The 27,432-nt window shown below is 37.3% G+C and overlaps 3 protein-coding genes across 6 annotated transcripts; all 3 read right to left on the reverse strand.

Annotated features, from left to right (window-relative positions):
* Positions 1–7,692: 7,692 nt before the first annotated feature.
* On the reverse strand, positions 7,693–15,581 carry LOC127252782 (uncharacterized). Of its 4 annotated transcripts, none has more exons than XM_051277098.1 (13): positions 15,393–15,581; positions 15,214–15,266; positions 10,852–11,169; positions 10,528–10,765; positions 10,186–10,427; positions 9,869–10,075; positions 9,696–9,785; positions 9,488–9,586; positions 9,082–9,390; positions 8,925–8,987; positions 8,730–8,814; positions 8,122–8,261; positions 7,693–8,031 (listed from the first exon to the last, which is right to left on the reverse strand). In XM_051277098.1, the coding sequence occupies exons 3-13, from the start codon at positions 11,164–11,166 to the stop codon at positions 8,014–8,016; spliced, it is 1,806 nt and encodes a 601-aa protein (XP_051133055.1). In that variant the 5' UTR covers positions 11,167–11,169; positions 15,214–15,266; positions 15,393–15,581; the 3' UTR covers positions 7,693–8,013. The 4 variants fall into 4 exon arrangements, with proteins under 4 accessions (XP_051133055.1, XP_051133054.1, XP_051133053.1 ...); XM_051277097.1 differs by having other exon boundaries at positions 15,214–15,302; XM_051277096.1 differs by lacking the exons at positions 15,214–15,266; positions 15,393–15,581 and adding an exon at positions 11,322–11,405 and having other exon boundaries at positions 9,082–9,378.
* Positions 11,389–12,260, reverse strand: LOC127252784 (uncharacterized). Its single transcript, XM_051277099.1, has 2 exons — positions 11,984–12,260; positions 11,389–11,894 (listed from the first exon to the last, which is right to left on the reverse strand). Exons 1-2 carry the CDS (start codon positions 12,232–12,234, stop codon positions 11,408–11,410), a joined length of 738 nt encoding a protein of 245 aa, XP_051133056.1. The 5' UTR covers positions 12,235–12,260; the 3' UTR covers positions 11,389–11,407.
* LOC127252810 (uncharacterized) lies at positions 12,258–13,992 on the reverse strand. The gene is made up of 2 exons (XM_051277140.1): positions 12,371–13,992; positions 12,258–12,279 (listed from the first exon to the last, which is right to left on the reverse strand). Exons 1-2 carry the CDS (start codon positions 13,990–13,992, stop codon positions 12,258–12,260), a joined length of 1,644 nt encoding a protein of 547 aa, XP_051133097.1.
* Positions 15,582–27,432: the final 11,851 nt, after the last annotated feature.

Consider the following 27,432-nt stretch of genomic DNA (forward strand, 5'->3'; position numbering starts at 1 on the left):
ATAAATATATAATTACTAATAATAAAATATTGGGAAAAAAACTAGGGTTCAAATATTGATAATTAATATATTATGGTAGATTAAATATTTTTTCAGACCAAAATATGATTTAAATTAATACTAATAAATTAGAGTGAATACAAAAACTTTTTAATAATAAAATATTGGATAAAAATAATTCAAAATTAATAGAATATTTGGAATAAATGGAGAAACGCATTGAAAAAAAAAATGAATTCAAAATTAATTGAATCATTTTAGAATAAAAAAGACTTAAATACTTTTCTAATCAAATGACTCTTTTAGAGAATGTAAGTATAAACAGTCCCCATCTATTTAAATATATATATGTACAAATTGGGTTCAAAACCGTGTATTCGCCAAAAATCCCAGATGCTGGATACAAGCGGTTATGGCATGATGGCTGCTTGCAGATCGGAGAGAAGAGACAGTGACGGACGTTAATGCCAATGCGCGTGCGCCTCCCCACGGATGATTGGGGAGTGTGAATGTGAGACTGTCTTTGGAAGTGTCTCTGCTGTAGTATCATTTGTTGCACTATTGCATGGATCTGCTTTTTTGTATTGTTTGTTATATATTATTATAGTTTAATATAATATATATATACATACATATGTTAAAATTGATACTACGACCATACACTTTTGGGCCATCCCATTGCGAAAATGTATATATATATATATATACCAGCCCCTTAGGGCTTATAAAGAGTTAATCTTTTTCATTCTCACTTCACACCGCTGCACCTGCTGTCATCTCCTTCCATACACTTGATTCACAGTGCACTTATCGCAGTCGCCATCATACTCTTTCATAAACTTCCCATCACACACAAAGCACACCTCACATCCATCGCTCTTCACTTCTAATCCATACACTGTTCTCACTTGTGCACAATCTACACGCGATTACTCGAATCGCTTCATTACGCATCCATCATTCGTTCGTACTCTAATCGATCTCCGTATCGATCTTCCTTCACTTCGTCTTTGCCAATACTTCACTTATACATATTATTGTTAGAATTTATATCATTTCTCTTCTCTTCGCAGGCTACTATCTGATCCAGTAGGTTGATGTGATGTACCTTTGAAGTTCCGGTGTACAGGGCTTATGGAAAGCAATTGGTGTGATACATACATCTGGTTCACTACAGATCTTGTTGTATCGTTTCTTATTACCTTGATGTCTGCTGGTTTATGACTGACTGTGAATTGTTAGATGTGTTCCTGTGAGAACACGTTGCTTTCTGTGTTGATTCATGAGTTGATTTACTTAGTTTGTGGTCCTGTGTGACCTTAGCGATTACGCATTCATTATCGCTGCCTATGTACACCGATGTGATTTTTTCACTAATAATAGAGATTGGAGTGTAGGTGTTCCTCACTCTTGCTATAGATTTGTGTGTTAAATTGTTTTTAGTTCTTAACAACATACATATAGAAAGGGTTTATTATGGCTATGATTTAATATATCTGTATGGATTCTTTGATGTATTGCTATTACGCACATATTACATAAAAGAAAACTATCATGTCTTCTTTTGCTTCTTCTTTACCTTCTCCCTTTCGCCTTCTATCCCTAGAGAACAATGTTGGCGCTCAACATCCATGCTGCAATGGATGTGAAAAGGAACTTCGGAAAGGAAAATGAGAATATAAAAGGAAAAAGCATAAGAAAGGGGAAGAGGAAGAGACATAAAAGAAGGTGAAAAACTAGAATAGAAGTCTTTTTTTACTGCTGGTCCATGCATGTATTGGTCATAGTTGTCTATTGAGTCAAAGGGATATTTTTTTTTTTTTTTGTTGATACGAAGCAGTAATTTTTAATGTAGATTATGACGTAGACAAAGAGAACAAAGCAAAAAGTAATATTGACCTCTTTATTTATACAATGTATTTTGAACAGACTTGCAGTATTAAGATTATAGAAACAAATTAAGGCTTTGTTTGGAGACAATTTTGAAATATAAAGTTTTGAAATAATTTGGATTAAAATTTTTCGAATTTAAAAAAGAAAAAAATGATTTTTGGAGTTTAAATGTGTTTAAATAGGAAAGAATTTACTGAGGCTATTTTGAATGAACTAAAAAACTTATACCACAACCACCAAGACACATGATTGACATAAAGTTTATTAAAGATACTATTACGCAGGAGTTGAATTTTATATCGTATTATAATACTTTCTCTTTTTTATAATTCTTAATATATATATTTTATCTTTTTACAAAAGTTAACATTCAATATAAAATATTATTTTTTTATTATCAATATAATTTTTTATATTTCATATTAAAAAATAAAAGTTTAAATCAAAATACTAAACAAACAAACTCTGTATTTAAAATAATTAATGTTTAATTAATTGTATTGTTAATAATTTTAAAATAAAATTTTAATATATTTGATTAAAAGAAATTTAAAGCATATATTTAAATATTTTAAAAATTATATCTTAATAAAATATATATAATATTAATACTCCCTCCGTCCCGGAACAAGGGTGGCGTTTGCTTTTTGCACGTAGATTTTTTAATACTAGTATTATAATGGATTGTAGTAAAAATGACGAAAATACCCCTATTAGTATTGTGTAATATAAAAGTAATAGGATTTGTGTAATATAGTGTAAGTTGAAAGGGTATTTATTATGTTAGGTAGGTAGTACAATTACTAAATTAGGAAATAATAACCTTGTTTTGGGACGGACGAAAATAAAAAATGGCAACCTTTCAATGGACGGAGGAAGTATTATTTTGCAAATAATAAAATTTTATATAATACAAATAAATAAATAAAATAATTATTTGTTTATGATTAATATAAATTAATTTAATAAAAGATGAAGAGTTCTAAATATAGATAAAAATATTTGTTTATCGAAAATAATTGTAGAAATAAAAGGGTTTTGAATATGTCTAGATGATATATTTGTTTAGTTTGTTAAGTATATTTTACCGGATATAGAAATATATTATTTGTTATAAGACAAACTAAGCTAAAATTAATAGGGTAAACTATTTTTTTAGTCTCGTATCTGACCCACTTTATCATTTTAGAACTTTAAATGGACCATGTTTGAAGATAGTCCCTTAAGTAAATTTTTTTCGCTAAAATGGTCTTCCGGTGCCGGACTCGCCACGTTGGCCCACCGTTGCTGATGTGGCGCTGACGCGGCTGACATGTCATCGCCACGTAAATGCCACGTCAGCGACACGTGAAATTTATTTATTTTTTTTACAAAATATTATGGTAAACTATTTCGTTTAGTCCCGTATATAACATTCTTTATCATTTTTAGGACATTTAAGTGGATTATGTTTCAAAATAGTCCTGCAAGTAAAAATGTTTCGCTAAAATGGTCCTCCGACATGACATCTACGTGGTGATGACATGTCAACCATGTTAGCGCTACGTCATCAATAGCTGCCAGCGTGGCGAGTCCGGCACCGGATAACCATTTTAGCAAAAAATGTTTACTTATGAGACTATTTGCAGACAGGGTTCACTTAAAGTCCTAAAATAATAAAGAGGATCAGATACGCCACTAAAAATAATTTACCCAAAATAATATTATTTTTTATGAGACAAATGAAATAACGGACTATTGGATATAAATCCCTACATCTATTTTGATCTTTAAATTGAGTCCCTACACACATTTTACACACACTGCACTAACTCCCTAACATTTTACACTTCTACTTTTTAAAAAACTTTAACATTAACTCCCTAACTTACTCTCAATTCCAATATCGCCCTTCCATTCTCCCCCAAAATCTATTTTACCAATTATGATATTTTTCTCGCTTTGTTAGGCTATTTTCATGCGAAAGATTGCTTCTATTCAGCCTGCGGGTTCATTCACGCGTGTTTGGTGAATCTGTGATGGGGAAGACACTGGTAAAGAAAAATTTCGATTCCAAATTCGAATTTTAATCTTTAAGTTTATTTCACGCGAAAAGGACACTAGTAAGGGGAAATTTTGATTCTGAATTTTCTCTTACTATGATTATTTTGTTATTTGATTACATTGGTATTGTTAGGGTCCACGACTGATTTCGATAAATATTTCACTATTTATTTTAATAATTTTTGCCCTAGATCATGATTGCAATAGTTGCCAATTTAGTTTCATTATGACATTTTGTGATGACGGTATATATAGGAAAAAAGTTGGCGGGAGGAAGAGGGGACTGTTTCGATTTTCATTTAGTATGTGTATGCATTTGTCGGGATGCATTTATTCAGTGTGGTATACCTATATTTAATAATTTTATACCCTTATTTTCTGATATTGTAAGTTATGTTTGTTTAAAAATACTCTAGTTTTGTTGGTATATACTATCATTACTCATCTATGAACTTTGGTATTTATTTTATATACTTGTATATTGGATAATGTTAAAATCGTGCTGTTATACAACGGTGCCTGCAAAAAACAATAAAAATTAAAAATAGTTCTATTGGAGGTTAAGGTCTGTTCATCACGTTGATGGTCGAGAATTGAAAATAATTCTTTTTTTTTTTTTGGATAAATATTCGGGATTTCTAAAGTACATATCCGTCATATTTTCTGGAGCCCACTTGTATTTGATACATAGTGAACAAATTTCGCACTCAGGTAATTGTAGAATATATGTCATTTATTATGTTATGTATAACAAAATAATTATGTTTTTTTTATAGGGAATGTGGATAGATTCAATGCACAACAAAAAATGATAGACATCCATTTTCAACAAAGCCGAATATGCCCCCATTACGGAAGAACTTTGAGCAAAACATAAACGTCTGTTGTGGAAGCCATGCCACTTGCCTAAAACTTCATTGCACAATCTCAGCCGGAGTGTTGGACGAATTCTCTATTTTAAGGGACTCGTTTGAGGATAATAAATAACAATGTAACTAAGTCATGGAATAGTTAGGTGCTCAGCAAGGTCATTGCCTTTTGTCCTACCAAGACGGCCCAAAAAAAGACGGTTGAATCACAACAGGTGAAACAGTCTAAAAAAATATGGTCGTTTAGGACACAACTGATAAAATTGTAAGGAGGCTCTGTCATAGGTATTTTTGGTTTATCGTCTCGTGGCTGAAATCTTCTTTTATTTTTGGAATATATTAAATTGAATGTACATATGTGTACGAGACCAATATTGAATGATTTGGAAATTAGACTATATTCCTCTTATATTACTGAGCGTACACAATTATTATGTCGGGGTACATATCATTCCAAACAAATTCTTCTAAAATAAAAACAAAGGTACGTGAATTCATAAGGAAAGTACATTACAAGTTATTGTAGTTACATAAAAATATGACTAGGAGTAATAGATATTAACAACGATAGTATATTGCACATGATATTTTCTTATTAAATCCTACGTAATACTTAAAGTTTTTTTTTATGTCCCCTAAGTAACATTTAAATAAATTTTATTTATTTATACGGGTATTTAATTCTTGCGACGAAGTTATTATAATGAAACTATGAGTATATTATGATGTTCAAAGAGTATATTTTATTAATACCATAAGTATACATATCCAAGTAAGAAGGTATGTCTTTGTGTATGGAAGTCATTTTCGAACTCCGCTTTGAGGAGGAGGTCGTTTTTGACATCTCGAGCAGGATTGGAGCTCACGGCAGTGACAAAATACTTCTAGTGGCGGTGAAGCTTTCTCCGAGGGGGCTCGACAACGATTATTTCAACAGGGTGCTTCAAAGGCGAGGGGCAGAGTGGGAGAGGAAGTCTTTGGAAGAAATAAACATATGAACAACGAGAGATAATGGGTTTTATTAGGATTTTGTATTGTTTTTGGGATTAAATTTCTATAACTATTTCAGTATATAAATAAAAATTCAAGGCACAATATTCTGAAATATTCTTTGTACAACGGGATAATTTTCAGGTATGTAATTAGATAACGTATGTTTATATAAAAATCACGGGAATACGTAAAATATTTGTTATATTATATCGTAATTTTAGGGATAAAATTGGTACTAGAGAGTCAAATATAAATTAAAATAAAAAGTAGGGAGTGTAGTGTTTTGTCCAAATTAGGAGGGACTAAAATAAAATGTATTTTTGTTTAAAGGGATTTAAATCAAGTACCCATGAAATAATATATAATAACTATGTAATTAAATTTGATAAAATAATATTATTTACCATAATCACTTCAAGTTCTACATACGCTCAAAGTATATATATAGTTTATATACATATATATTTAATTTATATTGCTCATAAGAAATAATAAGCTAGTTTGCTATTTAACTATTATACTTATATTTATTTTAGTTATATTACATATTTAGAATTTTTTGTCAAACTATTTTATTCGGACACGATTTTCAATATACACAAATTTTATTTTAAAAAAGTTAACATTTAAATAAAATTTTATTTTTTATATTACCCATACGATTCCATATACTTCACACACAAAAAAATTTAAATAAAAACACAGGGGGTGTGTTTGTTTGGAGATTGGATTTTGAATTGAGATTTGAACAGTAAAAATTTTGAATTAAAATAATTGTATACTGTTATATAAGTAAATGTTGATATGATATTTTGAATGTAAAATTAATTTTTAGTATAATATAAAAAAATCAAAAAATATAGTTGTACAATGTTATATAAATAAATTTTGATGTGATATTTTGAATGTAAAATTAATTTTTAGTATAATATAAAAAAATAGAAAAATATGTGTGTTAATTTAATATTTTTGAGGGAAAAAAAAATGGTAAATAGTGAAAAAATTTCAAAATCTTTTAAAAGAACACAAAACAAACAAATCCTTTATTCCATATGTATAAAGTAAATCACAATTTTATTTATTTGTAGTTTTTTAAATTATTTTTATAATTTATTTTAAATATTACTATCTTTTTTTTTAAAAAAAAAAAGTCATTATTATTTATTTTTTTATAAAAATTTTATTTTTAAACTTATCAAAATATTTTTAAAATAAACATAAAATCTTTAATAATTTATTATAAAATAAATGGCAAAAGTCCATATATAATCACTACCAAAAAAACTGTTTTCTATTACGGCCGGAAAATCGTAACAAAAAGCCATATTTCGTGCAATTTGCGTATTTGCTACGCCTTTGTTACGAATTTTTTCCGTAATGTGTACTCGCGTAACGAATGTTTTTTGCCACGCCACTTTTCGTAACTATTACGATCGGTCAACGCTCCCTGAAGTATGGTATTTGTTACGATGTTTGTTACGAATTTTCTCTCGTAACGAAAGGTAGATCCTTCCGCGCGTGTGGCAGGACTTTTAGTTACGGTATTTGTTACGGAAGTTCCTCGCGTTACAAGTGTTTTCCATTGACCGGTTGTCAGAACTTGGTTTTTGTTACGACTATTTGTAACGGCATTGAACCCCGTAAAAAAAATATTACCTACTTATAGTCACGAAACCGTCTGTAACAACAAATATCCAAAGACCACTTTTTGTAACGATTTTCTGGCCTTTTGTTACGGAAAAATAGCGTATTGTGAAAAACAGGGGGTACGCTGCAATTGAAATTGTTCGTAACAAATGGACCTGCTGTGATGCGTATGATACGAAAATAAATTACGAATACAAAGATTGCTATAAACATCATCATCATTACGCCCCGCGCAAACATTAATTCATATTAAAATCTGAATTCCATACCTACCAACAAAGTAAAGCAACCCATAGAACAAGCCTACTAGTATCTACACATCAACAACCTGTTCCGCAAAACGTGCTTAACAGTTCAAACACAAGTAAACAACGCAATAAGCAAATACGGTTATCCATCAATCCCATTAGGCACATTTTTCACCATACGAATTCAAACCACAAAGGTCTACGCATCAATTCCAGACATAGTTCAACAAAAACTCAACACAATCCATCCAAAGACAGGTTCGACATTCAATCCATATGACAAACGGGGCAATTAACATGGGTGTATCGGTACCAACATTTCAAGCCCGGCGCATGAGCTGCAATTGCCAACACAGAGATTACTTTAAGTCATACTTCTTATAAATTTCGGAAGGCAATACAAGAAAGGTATTAAAGTAGATCCTTACGTCGTTGTAGCTCCACTCAATAGGATCTTCGCCGACGACATCGCGAAGGGTAGTCGCCCCAGAAATGGTCGGCAAAATAAGGGGTGTGTCCGGGACTGACGCGGATGTCACGAAGACCTTGACCAAGGAAAGTGTGTCACCTACAGCATTCACAAGAGCAATTTTTGATTACATTCAAGCATATATATCAACAGACGTTCGAACTGTATATATAACATGTCATAACACAGACATTATAAGTGTAATACTTTGGAACTAGAACAAGAGGAGTACGTACATTCAGACATGTCGTACAGTACATGGTATTACATTCATGAGTTAGGTAGCGAAGCACATTATACCCTAATTTCCTATGTAATTGCAGCTTGATCTTTAAACCAAACATCCTTCAATAAACATGGGTCGTCATAATAGCAGTTATTTTACCACCCCTACATTAACAGTCTACATCGCTTTGGAAATCCACGGATCGTATCATTGTATACTTCTACACTTAGTGAATCCATGCTAATACGCAATATGAGGCCTGAACAGTCACGAAAACCTACGATATCTCGCTGAGGCATATTAAAAGTTTAATTAAACATCCTCAAAGATACCGGACCAACCTGGCCCAGGGGGGCAGAGCAGAAGTCCCTCTGCAACAACTTTTTTCTCACCGGTGCGGGATAATAGAAGCACATGTGTGCCGACCTACAACAGACAGGGCATATGAGTTGGATAAGGTAGTACGCAGTCAAGAGTAGCCTAAATTAGACACTGCACTGATTTCTAAGAAACTCCAGGGCGTCACGGAATCATACCGTCATGCTTGGCTCGGACACAGGCCTGGGAATCTCAGGGATTGAATCAATACGAGATGTGCCCTATCATATAACATGCCGAGGATGGTAAATTCCTTCGCCATCCAAATCTCATGGGATACTCATACCAAACAGGTCAGGGATTATGAATACTTACTGCCTGGCCAGTAACCGCTCCGGAGTTTCTGTGCATGAATGCATACACATCAGCCTTGATGGTTTTGAACTCATCCATCATTGCCTTCAGCTCCTCCATTCCATTCTGTAGTTGTTCCCACCCATGCTGGAATGCTACACTGTCTGTTAAACCAGTTGACTCGCTGCAGGGATGAGCTGAACTTGCCGCACTATCGACCTTTGACCGCTTCTTAATCTTTCCCCCAAGGGCCCGTCGGTACAGAGTCTCCCGAACAGAGGGAGTCCGCCCTTCAGGGGGAACCTTGTTTAGCTCATTCTGTAAATAAGTCTACAGGAAAGATTTAAGTGAGGCCGAACTTGCTCTTGTTGTTAGAGATGTAAATACTGACTGAATTGTAACTAAGTTGGGAACGAATTTATTCTACCAATATCTCCTCGGTTTCTTGGTCATCCTTTCCCTTGCCTTGTGTGCGACTGGAAATCCAAATCTCCAGATTGTCGGGGTCCTTCCCCTTTGCCTTGATCTGCAGCAATACAAGGCCTTCTGTCATCGAAAACATAATGAAATACAGGAGAGGAAAATATGGGGATGGAGCATGACATGACTAATTACTTAATTGTAATAAAAGGTACCTCCTCTGCCAGAGTCGTGAATGACTTCCGCCCAGTACGATGTGGAAAGCTTCTTTTCGCTACGTTCGACGCATTTTTCTTGGATTGAAGCTACGTCAATCAAAGTTATTTAGTTCTCAGTCCATGCCCGTGCAGATTTAACGTATATTAATTTGGCATGTCCCTATGCGTACCTTCACCTTCTCGTCGCGCCAATACTCAACCAACTTCGGCCACTGATCGGGCACAATCCTGCTTGAGGGAACCTTCTTCAGTGCTTCTTCATCGTCCTCGATCGGATTGAAGTAAGTTGATTTGATGCTGTATTTCCAGTGCCTCCAAACTTCCCTTAGGTCAGCCAAGACCACTTTCTCCGCTGAGTCTGGTAATCCGCTGTTACTCTGGAATGCCGTTTCACACGGTTTCCACCAGGTCCGGAGAAGATGGTAGGGCCATATATAAGAATCTATATGAAATAAAAGAACTTTCAATTTAATGAAGTTTGCATCACCTGAACCTCCATCCATGCACCCTGTCTCTTCGTCTCCGGTATCTCAGCGAACGTGGGGTAATGTAGAGGAAGTCGAGCTCCGTTGCGTGCAATGACCCCAATGGCTGTCTTGTACTCGTTTACGTCGGGTCCGACGATGCTTTTACCATCCGGCGATGTGAATACAAGCATCCTGTGATCTTTTCCCCATCCACGCGGCATTCGTGCCGCCCCTCTCCCCTGCTTTTTCTTTGACGAACCAGCTGACACAAACAGGAGATTACATGTTCTAATAAGGATATTACATGCAAAATATGAAGTCACTAAATGTAATCGGTAATCTTTGAAGGCTAATTTCCAAACCGTCGTGCGATGTCATCTCGTCCAATGGTGCCATATTGCCCGCCTCTGTTCCTGTCATCAGAGTGGGGTCGGAGCCTGGCCCTTCATCCAAGAGTGGCATATCACTCTCTGCAGTCTCCATGTCCTGCGTCGGCGGAAGTGTCTCGTCATCTGCTTGTGTGGGGGGGATTGTATCATCGTCATCCTGTGTCAGTGCCGTCGGATCAAAAAGTGATGGAACATCCCTATCATCATGTTCCTGTTGGGGTTAACAGTGTCAGCCTATTGTAGTGTTATACTGAGAGTTCAAATAAGGACATGCTTTCGGCAAAGGAACCACATTACCTCCAAAGGGCCCTCTGAATCCTGAAGCACTGCCCTTCGAGTGGAAGATGTTGGCTTCATGCTTTGACCACGAGCATCGCGCTCTTTCTCCCACTCTGATGTGATGGACCGGAGTCGCTGGAGCAGTGGCGAGACCCGAGATCCCTTCCGTTTTGTCACTTTCTTTGTGGGATTGCGGATGGGCGATGGATTCCTGCTTGCGGGATGAGTTGCCTCTAGGGGGCTGTTACGTGCGGATGCCCGGGTAAAACGTCTTGCGGGAGAGACTGCCGGATCCTGTGACCCTCCAACGGCAGCACGTTGAGATTTGCCCATAACCTGCAAGACACCAGTGTTAGTTGGCAGTATGAAAACGTATATTAGGAGAAAATCAAAACACACTTATCACAACAAAGCTTATGAAGTGACATATTACGAGAAATTCACATAATAGTTACTGCAATTAATCAGGGTGAATTGCTTCAGCATACGCAAACGGGGGTAAAGAGCTTATCCGCGTTGACATATTCGGAAAAAATCATAACATCCTGCGCGCGCATAATGGATGCAAAGTGCTTCAGCAAATCACGCGAAAACAGGGCCTATGAACGATGGCATGCATGTCCGAACCAAACAATCCTTTCCCGTGTTGTGTCCCGTCCTCCTCCCCTCGAGCAGCCCGGTTCTCTTTGGTCTCTATGTCTCCGAGATATCTTGAGCAGAAAGTCACGCATTCTTCCATGAGGTATCCACGTGCAATCGAACCCTCAGGTTGTGCCCTGTTCCGTACGTACCTCTTCAGAGTACCCAAGTACCGCTCAATGGGATACATCCACCGGTACTGCACCGGACCGGCCACCATAGCCTCCTCAGCCAAATGGATAGGCAGATGCTCCATTACATCAAAGAATGAAGGTGGGAATAGCTTTTCAAGATGGCATAGCGTCAAAGAAATTCTTTCTTGGATTCGCTCCAGTTCACGAACTGTGTTATGAGCTGAGCACATCGAATTGAAGAAGTTACAAAGTTCAATCAACACGAGCACAACATTTTTGGGAAGACACCTACAGGAAGTGTTGAATCAGCACCTTCAGTTATATTTAGAGGAGGCATATATCATGTTAATTAAAATAATTGCGTTTCAAGGGTATACCGTCGGGCAGCAATAGGTAGAATTCGTTGCATAAGAACATGGCAATCGTGGCTCTTAAGTCCCCATATTAGTTGTTGTTCTACCTTCACACGACGCGATAAGTTTGAACTGAACCCATGAGGTGGTCGGAGGTCCTTCAACACAGATAGGAATATCCGTTTTTCGGGGTTACTCATGGTGTACGTAGCTGCCGGCAAATATATAGCGCCCCTAGGACCCGATACCGGGTGTAAAGAACTACGTATTTGCATCAACTGTAAGTCTTTCCTCGTGTTCAGATTGTCCTTTGTTTTCCCCTTAGTTCCCAACAATGTATACAGTACATTCTCACACACATTCTTTTCAATGTGCATCAAGTCGAGGTTGTGACGTACCTCATTCTCAGACCAATAAGGGAGCTGAAAGAATATGCTCTTTTTTTTCCACACCTGTTGCTGCCCGTCCACCCCCCGGCGACGCTTGCGAGACCCCTGTGCAATGCGTTTCTCAATCAAGTCAACCGTACGATACTCAGTAGGCATATCCTGAAGCTGCTGCAGAAGTTCAGCGCCGGTCAAGCGAGAAGGCTTTCCGTCAAAGCTCATCGAACCGTCAAATGCATGTTTATCAAAGCGCATTCTATGCCCAGCCGGCAGGAACCGTCGATGCCCGCAATAGCTATACTTATGTCCATTTTTCAGGTATCTGGAATGAGTTTTTAAACCACAAACAGGGCATGCATTCGCCCCACGAGTCGGCCACCCTGACAACATACCGTAACCGGGAAAATCACTAATAGTCCACAGCAATGCAGCTCGCATCTGGAAATCCTCCTTAGTACTCGCATCGTACGTCCGAACACCATCATACCAAAGCTCCTTAAGCTCATCGATCAAAGGTTGAAGGAAGACATCAATCCGATCCCCCGGGCCATGCGGGCCGTCTATAATCGTAGAGAGGATGAACGATGGTTGCTTCATGCACAGCCACGGAGGTAGGTTATATATCACAAGTACGACGGGCCAAATACTATAACTCACACTCATATTCCCAAAAGGGTTGAAACCGTCAGTGGCCAGACCGAGTCGTACGTTGCGAATCTCCTCAGAGAACGTCGGGTACCGATGATCGAAACTCTTCCACGCAGGACTATCTGCTGGATGACGCATCTTGCCATCGTCTACACGCCCTTCGGCATGCCATCTCATAGAAGATGCAGTTTTGGAAGATACGTACCATCGCTGCAATCGCGGAATTAATGGAAAGTACCTTAACTTCTTCACTGGAGATCTATCTTTACCCTGTGTAAATCGCTTTTCCCTACACACAACACAAACCTCACGGTCAACATCTTCCCCGGTAAACAACATGCAATTGTTGATGCACGCATGGATAGTCTTGCATGTGAACCCCAAGTCCTTGGTCAGCTTATTAGCCTCATAGAAGTTCTTCGGAAGGACAACATCGTCTGGAAGTGCATCCCGTAACAGCTCTAACAGCAAATCAATAGAATTATTAGACCAGTGGCACAAAACCTTCAAGTGCAAAAGCCGTGCGATAAACGAGAGTCTACTCATCTTCTTGCACCCTGGTATGAGCTCTTTCTCTACATCTTCTAACATCTTTCTATACCCCTTACTGCCATGATGTATATGTTCATTTTCGTCATCCCTATGAGGTTCATTTCCACTGGGCCCCGGATCGGTGTGCTCTGTATATGCACACTCTCGCAATAGAAGTTCTAGTTCCTCCTCCCAACGCATTGGCATATTGTCGTTTGCAACAGCAGGGTTCACCTCTCCTTCTCCGTGGCAAGTCCAAACCTTGTAGGTTTGGTCGAATCCATAACGAATACAATGGAGCAAGACATCTCTACGAGATTTTGTTAAGCGATTTCCGCAAGATGTACAGGGGCAATAGATGCAAGATTCAGAGCTACGATCTTTAAATGCGAAATCTAAGAAAGCCCTGACCCCGTCCAAATATTGAGCGGAGATATGGTTCGCATCGTCTATCCAACTCCTATCCATCTAGCAATATAATATACATGCGATTCCATCAACAAAACATGCAACCAAAAACATATAAGTACAACATAACCTTCACCGATATAATAGGAAACATGGATGCTCTTCATGACGCTAGCATTATAATTTATCACAACATTAAGGCACATGGACCAAAATCAGCAGCCCTCACCACTTAAAAATCTTCCATAGATGCAATGTAAATAGTATTATATGGATATATTTCCCGTCACAAATGCTGGGCCGTCACAAATAGACACATCAGCAGCAAGAGAGAGTGAGAAAGAAGTGAAAAAGTTTCTGAAATTGACAAGACATGGGGAGCATGGGGGGGACATCCGTGTGTATGCTGCAACCACTATATCTATCTATCTATCTATCGATATGGGACTGGAAGATGGAGATTGAGATGGAAGACGTGTACTATAAGAATTTTGAGATAGATATACATATATATATATAGAGGTACATAAATGGCTCTCTACCCCAATTAGAGGGATACAAATAGGAATAGTACACAGCACCAAAGCCACAAGATTCACTGTATCTGTTTCCACCAAAACTGCATTTGCATCATCTTCTTCTCACATTACTACTCTCGCCCTCATCCTTTACTCTCTACTCTCTACTCCCTACTCTCAATGCAAAGTGTAAATAAGCCCTGGATTTTATCCTTAATTTATAGAAATGCTATAATGAATATATGTATGGGTGACTGTATGTGTATACGCATACTACAAATGCAGGATAACGAAATCTGATAGTAAATTACCTACGATCAGAAAACTGAACTGCAATTCAAGAAGCATGCAACTTGAGGTATTTCGCAATTCATAAATCTTGTTAAATGCTTCCCAACAGCCGAATTAAGTTTCCTGACGTAATGTATTACTTTGTATTCTGAACAAATTAGCAAGAGGATTGAGCTAATATGTTTTAATCTAACATTTAAGCTACCAGAACAAAGAAATACCTCATAAATTTAACATACAGTAAAGCATTGCACTTGGTGTTTAACTATAAATTAAAGATAAATATCAAAAAAATAAATTCAACCAAAAAAACTCTCCTTCTGGACAAAGGAATACAAATTCACCTCAAATGTAACACACGATAAAGCCCAAACAAATGGAGTTAAAATGTAAGACTATATCCATACCGAGAAAGAGGCGAAGAACTTTGGAGTAATACCAAATCTTTCGGGAGAAAACTTAAAAACCTTACCTAGATGCCGGAGTAGATCCCTCGTTTCCGTTGATTTCACAATGCTCGTCGTCCTGCAGGTTCAGAGGAAGGAAACTCGATCGAGTTTTCTACAAGGGAGAAATGAGATTATGCCCCTAATTTGTCGAAGATACCTCGCGTAATACAAAATCTTTTTCGAGCTACCTTCAAAACCTTACCTGGGTGAGGTGCGCCGGAGTAGATCCCAGGGACGGATCGATTTCACCTCGCGCGTCGTCGTCGGCAGCTACAGGAAATCGGATCGCGGGCGACTGTGAGAAGCGAACGAGGGAAATGAACCAGATGCCCTAATTTGTCTAAGTGTGGGATGATATAGCGTTTTTGTCCATTTTGATCGTTTCTGGAATGAAAGCGTCAATCCAGTATTTTAGTTTTTTTTTTTTTTTTTATTTAACTTTTCCAAAAATAAAAAATTAAATACCAGTAGTTACGAACACTTTACGTAACTAATGTTATTTTGACCAAATTCTACCATCTCATTATTTGTTACGATATTTTTTGCGTAACGACAGAACCTAAAACGTTGACCGGGTTTTTTTTTTTCGTCACGGATTTTGTCGTAACTAATATATCTATTTGTTACGATTTTATTGTTACGGACTCTCAACCCGTGGTGAATAGCCCTTTTTTTGGTAGTGAATATTTAAAAATTACATTTTTTCGGTTGATTGTATACTAGCACGGGCGTTCCCCCTAGTACTACAAATATTTTCGGTTAACCTAAAGTTTTGGTTTGAATATAGTTCATAGTTTCGAGTATTTGTTTGATTAGTCGACAGATGGAGTAATATTTTAAAAAAGTTATGCAATTTGATTTTAATCGATAAATAAGATGATTTTCTAACTAGTAATACAAAAAAAATATAAATATAAATAAGGTAAAATTGCTCATAACTCCTTTGTGGTTTCGAAATTCATCGTAAAATCTTATTTTACTTTAAAAATTGCATGGCACCCCCTTATACTTTCAAAAACATTGCATGAAATTCCACCACAATGAAACTTTCCTTGTGTGAGGAGAAAGGATTTCCTATCTATATGTTTTCCATGGCGGGGGGTTCATACAATATTTTTTTAAAATAAAATAAGAATTTACGCTGAATTTCGAAACCACAAGGGGGTTTCATGCAACATTTTTTAAAGTATAAGGGAGTGTCATGCAATTTTTTAAAAAAATCAGAGATTTACGCTAAGTTTGGAAACTATAAGGAAGTTATAAAAATTTTTTCATATAAATAATCACATTTATAAATACTTATATGAAATAATATAAAGATAAGATATAAAATAATAGAGTAGTATATATAAAAACAAATTAGAAAAAAATTATAACTATAAATCATTCAGTGAAAATTTTTAAATTTAAATGTACTAAGAGATTTTGAATCAGATAATTGATTTTAGTAGAAAATACAGAAAATATATAAAAAAAAAAAAACATATAAGATATAAATTGCAAATAAAGTATTAAATATAGGATGCATCAATCGTGATTAAGATATGAAAAATACGATTTTTTAGGATATGCGGGATATATTATGTCAGAAAGATAAATAATTGATAAAAATGATAATTGAAAATATAAAAAAAATATATTTTGCAATTTTTCATAGTTTATTGGCTCGTCCCCACAATAAAATGTGTTATTTTTATTTTTTATTTTTTTAAAATTTTCAAATATACAAACAAAGGTTCCATAAACTAAATGGAAGTATATTAGTAGAACCATTTAGGTAGAGCAGAACATAATATAGATAAAGAAGGATGTCTTATAAGTATATGAAAAAAACATTGGCAGCATTTCAATATATTTTCGGAGTATATCAAATTTATACCAAACAGATTGAAGGGAAAATATACAATAGGGATCAATATTAAACTAAATAAGTAAAGGAAGAAGTGTAGAACAATTTTATTTTTACTTATATTTTAATGGGGGCCAAATTGAAACTTAACATGACTGAGTGATAGTGTAGACCAACTTGGGAAATTATATAACACCCTATTGTGTTGTAGTAAAAATGCATAAAACAAACCGTGTTTTATTTATTCCGTGAAACCCCATTGTATTAATATAAAGTTTGCATGAAACCTTGTTCAAAACTGATATTTGGTTTTAAATAAAGACCTAAATTATGCAAGTTTTATATAAATAAAAAAGTGTAAAATATTCTAAATAAGTTTTTGAATAAAATAAATAAATAAATAATTGATTAAATCATCTATTTTTATAATTTTTATAAAAATTAAATAACAATTTTTCTCCTAAAAATTATAAAATGAAAGATTAATCAATAATTTATTTATTTATTTTAGGTAAAATTGCTTATAACTCCCCCGTGGTTTCGAAATTCAGCGTAAAATCTCCCTATACTTTAAAAATTGCATGGTATTCCCTTATACATTAAAAAACGTTGCATAAAACTCCACCACCATGAAACTTTCCTCGTGTGATAAGAAGATGATTTTCTATCTATATGTTTTGCATGGCAGGGGGGTTTTATGCAATATCTTTTAAAGTATAAGTGAGCGTCATGCAAGTTTTTAAAGTAAAATGGGGACTTATGCTGAGTTTCGAAACCACAAAGTGGTTTTATGCAACATTTTTTAAAGTATAAGGGGACGTCATGCAATTTTTAAAATAGAGGAGGAATTTACGCTGAGTTTCGAAACCACAAGAGAGTTATGGGCAATTTTGCCTTTATTTTATTCAAAAAAATTATTTAGAATATTTTACGTTTTTTATTTGTATAAAACTTGCTTAATTTAAGTCTTTATCTAGAACCAAATATCTATTTTGGACAAGGAGAGTGTTTTATGCATTTTTACTAAAAGATAAAGAGGTGTCATATGATTTACCAAACCAACTTTCCGTTAGATCTTATCATAATGTATTAATTCATGACATAGTAATCATATCATATATATATTCGAAGGTTTTATGTCCCACCTTCCTAAATACTAATTTTTTGAATTTTTATTTTTCTAAATTTTGATTGATTGATATAAATTTAGATGTAATATTTAATTTTTATTTAATTAATATTTTAGATTTGATTAAACTATTTATAGCCCAATTAAAGATATCGTGATATTATAGATATTGAATATATGTTTAGATTTCATTTTATCCATATATCATATTAAGTTATTTATTTTGTTTAGATTTGAATATATGTAGAGACTATGTTTCATAGTCTATATATAAATAAACCCTTATTTTAATTATGAATAATAATGATATTTATTAGTCCACTAAATAATTTCTAGTTACACCATACCTATCAATATATATATATATAAAAGAGTATACAAAAGTATTCATCTATTTTTATTCATCAACAAAAATTTCACTTTTATTCATCAAATCAGATTCTACATTTTAGGGAGGAGACCAAAAGAGAGGGCACTAATATAATCAAGTATTGTGAGTTTGTTTTTTGAATCAATGAAATTGTTCCAACAATATCTTTAGGGCCAGCCCTGGGGCCTGAGAGGGACATCCCCGCCCAAGGCCCAATATAAATGAGGGACCCGAAAAATATTTATATTATATATGTATAGTTATTATATATAAAATTTATTTGATTTACTTGAAAATGAAAGAAATGTAATTTGATGGTGTGAGGTTATTTTGTAATTGTGAGGTCATAGATCCCTCGAAAGTCATAATACACCCTGAATATCTCTTATACAAAAATACGATAATGAATTAGTTGAAGCGGTCGAATAAAATCCAAATTAAACCAAGCAAACAGGCTAATTAAATAATTAAAAATCAATCTTCCTTTCGCGTGGACTTTCACTAATCGAGATCGAATTCTGAAATTGAGGATGTTGACTAATCGCTTGATCGGTAATCTATTTAATCGATAGAATTTAATTTATAAATTAAATTCATAATTTACGAAGTAGATTATTCGGTGAATTAAAATGCATATGGGCTATATAATGGTTAAAAACATGTGTGTTGATGCAATTTTTCAACAATAAAAAAGTAAAATCCGAAAATAGGAATTATCTTCGAATTTGATATAATTAGTGCCTGAGATTAGGAATCTCTAAACACTGTATGGTACATAAGTAGACTGGAAAGTAAATGCTACAGACTGAAAATTAAAAGATGATCCCCGAATCACTGACTTTGTTGTCGTTTGAAGATGATTGAAGATGTCTTGCACGTTCTTGACCCAAATCCTTAAATATTCCTCAGAAACAATACTTGGAACCGCCGCCCGAACAGTTACAACACCTACCCTCAACCGCTTACTAATTCCTCCTCTGTTGACACGTGCTTTCAACCGTCTTACCAACCGCATAACCCAACCGACCAATCCAGAGATTAACTGGTCGCTCTCCTTGGCTGCCCCCCCAAACGACCAAACTACTGTTCTCTCAATCGGCCTATGCAGCAGCAGACCTTCACAACAGCCGACCTGCTCATCCGACTGCGGACCATCCGACCTGCTTATCCGACTGCGGACCAACCGACCTGTTTTTCCGACCGCGGACTTTCCGACCTGCCTATCCGACCGCAGACCTTCCGACCTACCTATCCGACCGCGGACCTTCCGACCTGCCTATCCGACCGCAGAGCATCCGACATTCTTATCCGACTGCGGACCAACCGACTTGCCTGTCCGACTGCGGACTTTCCGACCTGCCTATCCGACCGCAGACCTTCCGACCTGCCTATCCGACCGCACACCTTCCCACCTGCCTATCCGACCGCGGACCTTTCGACCTGCCTAACGTAGTCGATTACAGGTCCAAATTTCCCTCCATCTTGGGCCTTTTAACCTAATTATAAAATTTGTACGTAATAACTTGCCCACTGCCATCGGACTTTCAAATGCCACTCCTCAATCGTCGTTTGGAAGTTCGCAATCTATATAACAGTATCCCATTCTTGAAACCGCCCCTTCAACTCCACGCATCCAGTACAGCCAAATCCTACCACAAAATCCCTCATCTTCCCGACCGACTTTGCTTTTCTCTATGAATGGTGGTCGGTTGCGTGGGCCCTGATTGCTCCTGAAAAAGAACAGTTGCTGAGCGTTCTCCTGCCCCAACTTGTCTTGGTGCTAAGGACGGCACAATTGACTAACACCCGAAGAAAAGTAGCCGCCCCAATCACCGGGTCGAGCCCCCCAAAAAGAAAAAGAAAAGCTTCTCAAATTCAAACAACCTCGACCCTTGAAAAAGACCAGCAGACTTCAAAAGACCTTTCATCAGGTCGGGTGCCAGTAAAGACCCGACCCCGTTTAGGTATTTTCCAAAAGCCCCAACTTAATCTAATTTTTCTTTAGCTTTTAACTTATCATTCTTGTTGTCAGGCCCGACCTCAGCCATAGCGACCGTCCAACTTACCTCAACACTGCCCGAACCCATGCTTGCCTTTCTGATGGCTGGTCCAAAGATGGACCCGACTAGGAGGCAATCCCCTCATTCTTTGACGGCGAATGGTCGGGAAGAGGCTCCAACCAAAGAGCAATCCTCGCGAGTACCGGCCTTAGCAAAAGTTGCCTCTGATAGTGAGGCGACTGCTTCTCAAATGGGCAGAATGCCATATATAGTTTCAGACTCATCTTTCCCAAACGAAGAACCGATCGTAACACCTGCATCCGCCTCTGTTGCGGTCGCCTCTGTTGCAGGCACTTTTGCTGGAGTTTCTGATGCAGGCACTTCAACTGATAGGGATGTCTCAAATGCAGCCGCCCAAATCGCACCCGTCAAACCCGCTGCGGCCGTCTCAATCGCAGCCGACGAACCCGCTGCAGCCGTCCAACCAAGAGCACCAGACCCCATCCCAGAGGAGGCAGACGGGAAGAAGAACCCGTAGCCGTCCAACCAAGAGGTCTCTTGCAGGAACAAGAAGAGATTCTTTCTTCTGATTTGGAGACCTCTATAAATTTGGTAAAACCATTCAAAATCCTTTTCCTTACTAAAAGCCAACATCTTCAACCAATATTGAACATATTATATCTCAATTTGCAGGGACCTAGATCAATGTCACAACGACCATTCGAAGCAGCCGACGAGTTGGCCATTGAAATACCAACTCCCCTTTTTCTCTGACCGACGGCACTCCTTGCACCTTCTGGAACCACAATTTGCCCAGAAGTAAGTAAAGTTTTCACCATTAATTACTGATACTCCACTTCATATGATCTGAACAAAAATAAAAATTCATTCTCCCAGTGGCATCTTGATCTAGCCCCTCTGTCGGTTGTTCCAATTCCGGCAGACATCCAAACCATAATTGCTCAGGCTACCGACCGACCTCTCTCCGACCTGCGGTCAGATTCCTTAGACGGTCTTCTTCAGGCAATCGGTGGCCTTTTATTTCAGATTCCTTCCGAATCGGCAGTCGCCCCCATTCTGCATCGGCTGATGGAGAGACTAGCCGAACTCCGAAACGATGTCTTATTCGCCCGACTCCTGTCGGCCGAAATGCCCCTGCCTAGTTCGGATCACAAAAATCTGGAGGTTTCCTTGACAAAAACCAGGGAATCAATTCAACAAGCAACTGGAAGACTAGAAGGCCTCCTTAGTGCCAAAACTCAAATAAATGAGTCAATCCAAAAGAATGAGGCAGAATTAAGGGCGCTTCATCAAGAAAAATCTGTCCTGGAAGGCCACATAGCCGACGAATAGCGCCTAATTGAGAGGTATAAGAGAAATGAAGCCGACTTTGACCAAGAATTAAAGATTCAAGCTCGGACTCAATTTATCAAACAATACCAGTCGGCTGCTAACAAATGACGACTTTCCAGGACCGAAGATAAATGATTCCAGATCAAAACTGCTTTGAGATCCCTTCTGTAAAACTTTAGGAACTTTGACTTAGTAAATAATTGGTTTCTCCTATTGTTAAGGATCACTTTCCAAAACTCCAAACCTCCAGGGGAAAAATCAAACTCATTTCCTTTATAAATATCTGCAGTCCCTTGTAAAACAATGAACAAACGCTCACCCACAAATTGAACCTCGAGCACGCCTGAAATATTTATTAAAATGTCAGACAAACATCCTCATGTTCTTGCAAGCAACTGGCAAGGTGTTATTCAACCCTTCTTCGTGGGTAATCATCCAGTTGGAGGTCATGCCGAGGACTTGTTATGCATACTCAAACAATTGGATTTCAAATTCAGATTCTCCCACCGAGGTAGAAAAACCATTCATCGTGTTATTCGCCTGATGGAAAACATGCTGGGAGGATACGAGATTCTTCGGGATATACTAAATCGCCTTCTTGACATCGATCACCATATTGATTTGATTAAACACCATGTGACAGCCATACTCCCAGACCTTGGCTGGGATAATATATTTTCCAATCAGCGCACAGTCTTTTCGAGATTACGCACCCTTGTTGATCGTGAACGTCAAGCCGTAACAGATATGAAGGCTCGTACCGACTATGATCTAGAAAAGATGCAAGATCAATGGGAAAGGTACCGACCTGACTTAGAAGACCTTGTCGATGAAGAACCAGAATTAATCTCTAACCACTGGGATGAAGATTCTGATTCAAAAGAAGGATGCCCTCTGCACGACTCAATATTTGATAATGAATGAATCCTTTTTGGGTCCGAACCCCTATGGTCGGGTTCTGGAATAAAATTTCTTGTTTCATGCATTCTTGCTGTCTGAAAAGGCAGGAAAATACCTCTTCAGATATCTAGCATTAATACAATCATATACCCTTTTACCTTCTTGATTTATAATAATAAAAGCACCATTTCCAATCTATTTTTGAACGATAAACGGCCCTTCCCAATTCGGAGACCACTTCCCTAATTGATCCATCTTCTTATATGTAGAAAGAATGGTTTTCCAAACTAGGTCTCCTTCTTGGAAAGTCTTATAAAAGACTTCCCTTCCATAAGTCTTAGCCCTGATTTCACTCTGCTTCACAATCTGATCGATTGCATGGAGTCGATTGACATCCAAACTTTCCAACTGTTGCAACATAACTTGTTGATATTCCTCAGTAAACTCGTCGGTAGTAAAACTTGTACGTCCAGATGACACTTGAATTTCGGCTGGTAACACAGCATCTTGCCCAAAGGTGAGTTGATATGGTGAAAATCCTGTGACAGAATTTCCGTTATTCCTATGTGTCCATAAAGCTCGAGATAACAACAAATGCCACTTTCTTGGATTCCCTTCAACCGTCTTCTTTATAATTCCAATAATAATCTTATTGGCCGCCTCTGCCTGCCCATTAGCTTGGGGATAATAAGGTGAAGAATGGTTCAAACGAATACCAAACTTTGCCAAGAAGCTTAAAAACTTCTCCCCAGTAAAGACCAAACCTTGGTCTGTCGTTATCGAATGAGGAATACCATACCTATAGATGCTCTGATTCAGCACAAAATCTATCACTTCTTTTTGATCCACATTTTTCAAAGCAACCGCCTCGACCCATTTGGTGAAATAATATGTTGCAATCAAAATAAAACAATAATGTTTGGATGAAGGAGGATGAATTTCACCAATGATATCCATAGCCCAAGATTTAAAGGGCCATGGTTTTACCATAGCTTGCAATTCAGTGATTGGAAAGTGAGTCAACTGCCCATGCTTCTGACATTCTTGGCAACTTTTGCCGAATTGTATACAATCTTTGAAACTTTTTGGCCAAAAGAAACCCAAATGATGAATAGCCCATCTCATATTCAAACCTGCCCGATGAGCTCCACAAATCCCACTGTGTACTTCTGTCATGACTTCCAAAGCCTGTTTAGACCCCAGACATTTCAAAAGTAATCCTTTGAATATCCTTTTGTATAAGACTCCTTCTATCAACTGGAATCGCAAGGCTTTCAACCGTATTCCAATCGGTACATTCGCTCTTGGATTTTGTAGATACATGATAATTTCTGTCATCCAGTCGGCTCCAGCTTCTATTTCAGATTCGACCTCTACACATATATCTTTTTGGGATTCCTTTACAAGCTTTTTGAGCTAACTCATCTGCAAGTTGATTTTCTTTCCTAGGGATGAACTCAATTATCACTTCGGAAATTTTTTATAGCAACCGACCTACAATATCCCTATATCTGCGTAGATGAGGATAATTGCAAACATATTGTTTGTTTACCTGGTTGATTACCAATTAAGAATCCCCTCTTATGATCATGGATTGAACATTCCTGGCTATTAAGGCTTCCAATCCCAAGATTAAAGCTTCATACTCTGCCGAATTATGGATCATGGCTTCCAATTGCAACTGCAACTTGATCCTTTGACCATCTGGTCCTTTCAGCAGAACCCCTGCACCCGATCTGTTTCCTGAAGTAGAACCATAAAAAAACATTAACCAATTTCGGGTACTTACATAAGACATGCATCCGGTCGGTTCTTGCTCATAACCCGAAAAATCTGCAAAAAAATCTGCTATTGCTTGGCCTTTCACCGCCTTCAAAGGAGAATGACGTAAATCAAAAGGAGCCAATTTAATGGCCCACTTCATAAGTCTGCCCTGCATGGTAGGTCTTTGCAAAATTAATTTGATGAGATCCATCTTTGAGATAACCTCAATTATCCTAGGCAACATATAATGTTCAAGTTTGGTGCATGCAAACACCAATGAGTAGCACATTTTTTCTGGCATAGTATAATTTAATTCTGGTCCTGTGAGGGTCTTACTCAAATAGTAAATTGCCCTTTCCTTTCCATCATCACCGTCTTGTATTAAGAAGCAACTGACCACTTCATACGTATTTGCCAAATAAAGTTTGAGGGGCCGACCTTCTTTGGGGGGCATCAACACAGGTGGTTGAGCCAATGCTTGGTTTATAGCTTCTAAAGTTTTCTGTTGATCTGGCCCCCACTCGAAAGCATCTCCTCCAGCCTTTAACAATTTAGTAATTGGTCTGACCTTGCCAGCAGCATTAGAAATGAATCGCCTTAGATAATTTACCTTGCCCAAAAGACTTTGTATTTCCTTAACCGTTTTGGGTGGTCAGCTAGCAAGAATTGCTTTGGCTTTATTAGCATCGATCTCAATTCCCCTATCATGTACCAAAAATCCCAAGAAACTCCCGGCGGCTGATATACCGAAAGCACATTTAGTTGGATTCATCTTCAACTTGTACCTCTTTATTCGTCCGAAGGCATCTTTAAGATCTCTCAAATGTTCCTCAAAACTTGAAGATTTGACAATAGCATCATCAATATATACTTCCATGGATTTGCCAATAAGATCATGAAAAATTGAATTCATGGCCCTTTGATAAGTTGCCCCTGCATTCCTCAAATCGAATGGCATAACCGTCCATTCGTAAATACCTAAAGCTCCTGGACATCTGAATGTTGTCTTATGAATGTCTTTTTCTGCCAAAAAGATTTGGTTATATCCTGCATAACCATCCATCAAACTGAGGATTTTGTGTCCTGCTGCTGAATCAATTAGCATGTCGGCCATAGGCATCACATATTCGTCTTTAGGAGTGGCCATATTAAGATCCCTGAAATCAATGCATATCCTGATCTTACCATTCTTTTTAACCACTGGTACAATATTTGCCAACCAATCTGCATAACGGCAAGGGCGGATGAAACCTACTTTAAGAAGTTTCTGAATTTTCTCTTTGATTTGAGGCATCAAATCAGGACTCATACGCCTTGGAGGTTGCTTGTAGGGTTTAAAACCTTTTCTAATAGGCAACCGATACTCTATCAGACTTCGCTCCAGACTTGGCATTTCTGAATAATCCCAAACTAAACAATCAATATTGTTTTTTATAACCTCGAGCATCAATATTTGTTGCTCTTCAGACAAATAACCACTCATCCTGATTACTTTTGGAACCAAGTCGGTTCCTAAATTGAATTCCAGCAAAGGGTCTTGTGCTGAAAAGGTTGGTTCTATCTTCTCTAATAAATCGGGCCAACGAAATTGTTCATCTTCTTGGGAATGAACATAAAAAATCTTTTTACTTTTTTCCTTTTTTTAAAAAAAAGCTGATTTAAATAAAACTGATTAATAAGTAAACTACAATCTACTAGATTTGTACTTTCCACAAAAGATATATTATAAGACAGGTCTGGCTTCATTATGAGCCATATAGTAAAATTGTTCTTTTTAAAAGAACATTGAATTCTGGATGATGAATTTAAAACCCTTCTTTGGGTATTCACTAGCCATAAACAATTGAGACATTGGGGGTAAATGACTGGAATAAAAAATTGATTCTTCAACTTTTTCTGATGCACCGAAAGGGTTGTCATTTGCTTCCATTTTGAAGACCTGATTACCTTCCCAGAACATTAATTGTTGATGAAATGTTGATGGTACACATTGAGATGCATGAATCCAGTCTCGCCCAAGTAGGATTGAATATGTAGTGTTTGCATCCACTACAAAGAAAACAGAAGAAATATTTTTAGGACCGACTTCAATTGTAGCGACCATCATACCTTCTGACTTGGTTGGCTGCCCTGTGAAGCTAGTCATCTCGAAATCCACTGGAGATAAATCGTGAATTCCCTTCCCTAACTTCTTAAGAGTCTTTAATGGCATAACATTGAAGATGGCTCCATTTTCTATAAAAACCTTTATGATTGGTTTCCTGCAAATGTGAGCATTAACATACAGAGGCTTTAAATGGGACGCTATGCCTTCTGGAATGGGAGGAAAGACTATCGGAGGAACCTCTGACTGAAAATCAGGATCTGAAATCATTGCCCATTCTGGCTCTTCTATAATATCATCTACCAGACTTGCCCACAGGGGTTCTTCAATCCAATTAATTCATGTCATTCGGCAGGGGACTCGTGGCCCTAGCTGAGATTCGACAGACCTTGAATCTGTTTCTGAGGTAAGAATTCTTCTCTGGTCTCACTCTCAGGTTGAGCTGTCAGAGATTCTAAACGAAATTCCTCAAAAGATGAATTGATGTTAATCCGTTCACAATACTGACATCTGAAACCTTCAACTCTCTCGTCTGATGCTCCTTTACCCCTCTTCTGTATGGACTGACCTCTTTCAGAATACTCAAAAGCACTTTGGACATAATTCTGTTGCCTTGATGAGGAGAACTTTATGGACCGATCTCCTTCAAGGCAATCTGCAGCGTCTCGCACATCATTCGGCTGCCTTGACAAGGAGACCATTATGGACCGACCTCTTTCAGAATAATCAGCAGCACCTCGCATATCATTCGACTGCTCTGATGAGACGACCCT

This window comes from Andrographis paniculata, unplaced genomic scaffold, assembly GCF_009805555.1.
Source record: "Andrographis paniculata isolate CXL003 unplaced genomic scaffold, ASM980555v1 Contig49END, whole genome shotgun sequence".
Taxonomy (NCBI): domain Eukaryota; kingdom Viridiplantae; phylum Streptophyta; class Magnoliopsida; order Lamiales; family Acanthaceae; genus Andrographis; species Andrographis paniculata.

Bases quoted from the DNA above. Each gene is read 5' to 3' on its own strand.
- LOC127252782 (XM_051277095.1), bottom strand. From the start codon at position 11,390: ATGCGCGCGCAGGATGTTATGATTTTTTCCGAATATGTCAACGCGGAT. The intron at 10,428-10,527 runs GTTTGGAAATTA...TGTTTGTGTCAG, and splicing joins CGAGATGACATCGCACGACG to CTGGTTCGTCAAAGAAAAAG. The intron at 9,786-9,868 runs GTACGCATAGGG...TGATTGACGTAG, and splicing joins GGCGCGACGAGAAGGTGAAG to CTTCAATCCAAGAAAAATGC.
- LOC127252784 (XM_051277099.1), bottom strand. From the start codon at position 12,234: ATGCAAATACGTAGTTCTTTACACCCGGTATCGGGTCCTAGGGGCGCT. The intron at 11,895-11,983 runs GTATACCCTTGA...CACTTCCTGTAG, and splicing joins CTACCTATTGCTGCCCGACG to GTGTCTTCCCAAAAATGTTG.
- LOC127252810 (XM_051277140.1), bottom strand. From the start codon at position 13,992: ATGGATAGGAGTTGGATAGACGATGCGAACCATATCTCCGCTCAATAT. The intron at 12,280-12,370 runs GTCTGAGAATGA...TTGGGAACTAAG, and splicing joins TTCTTTCAGCTCCCTTATTG to GGGAAAACAAAGGACAATCT.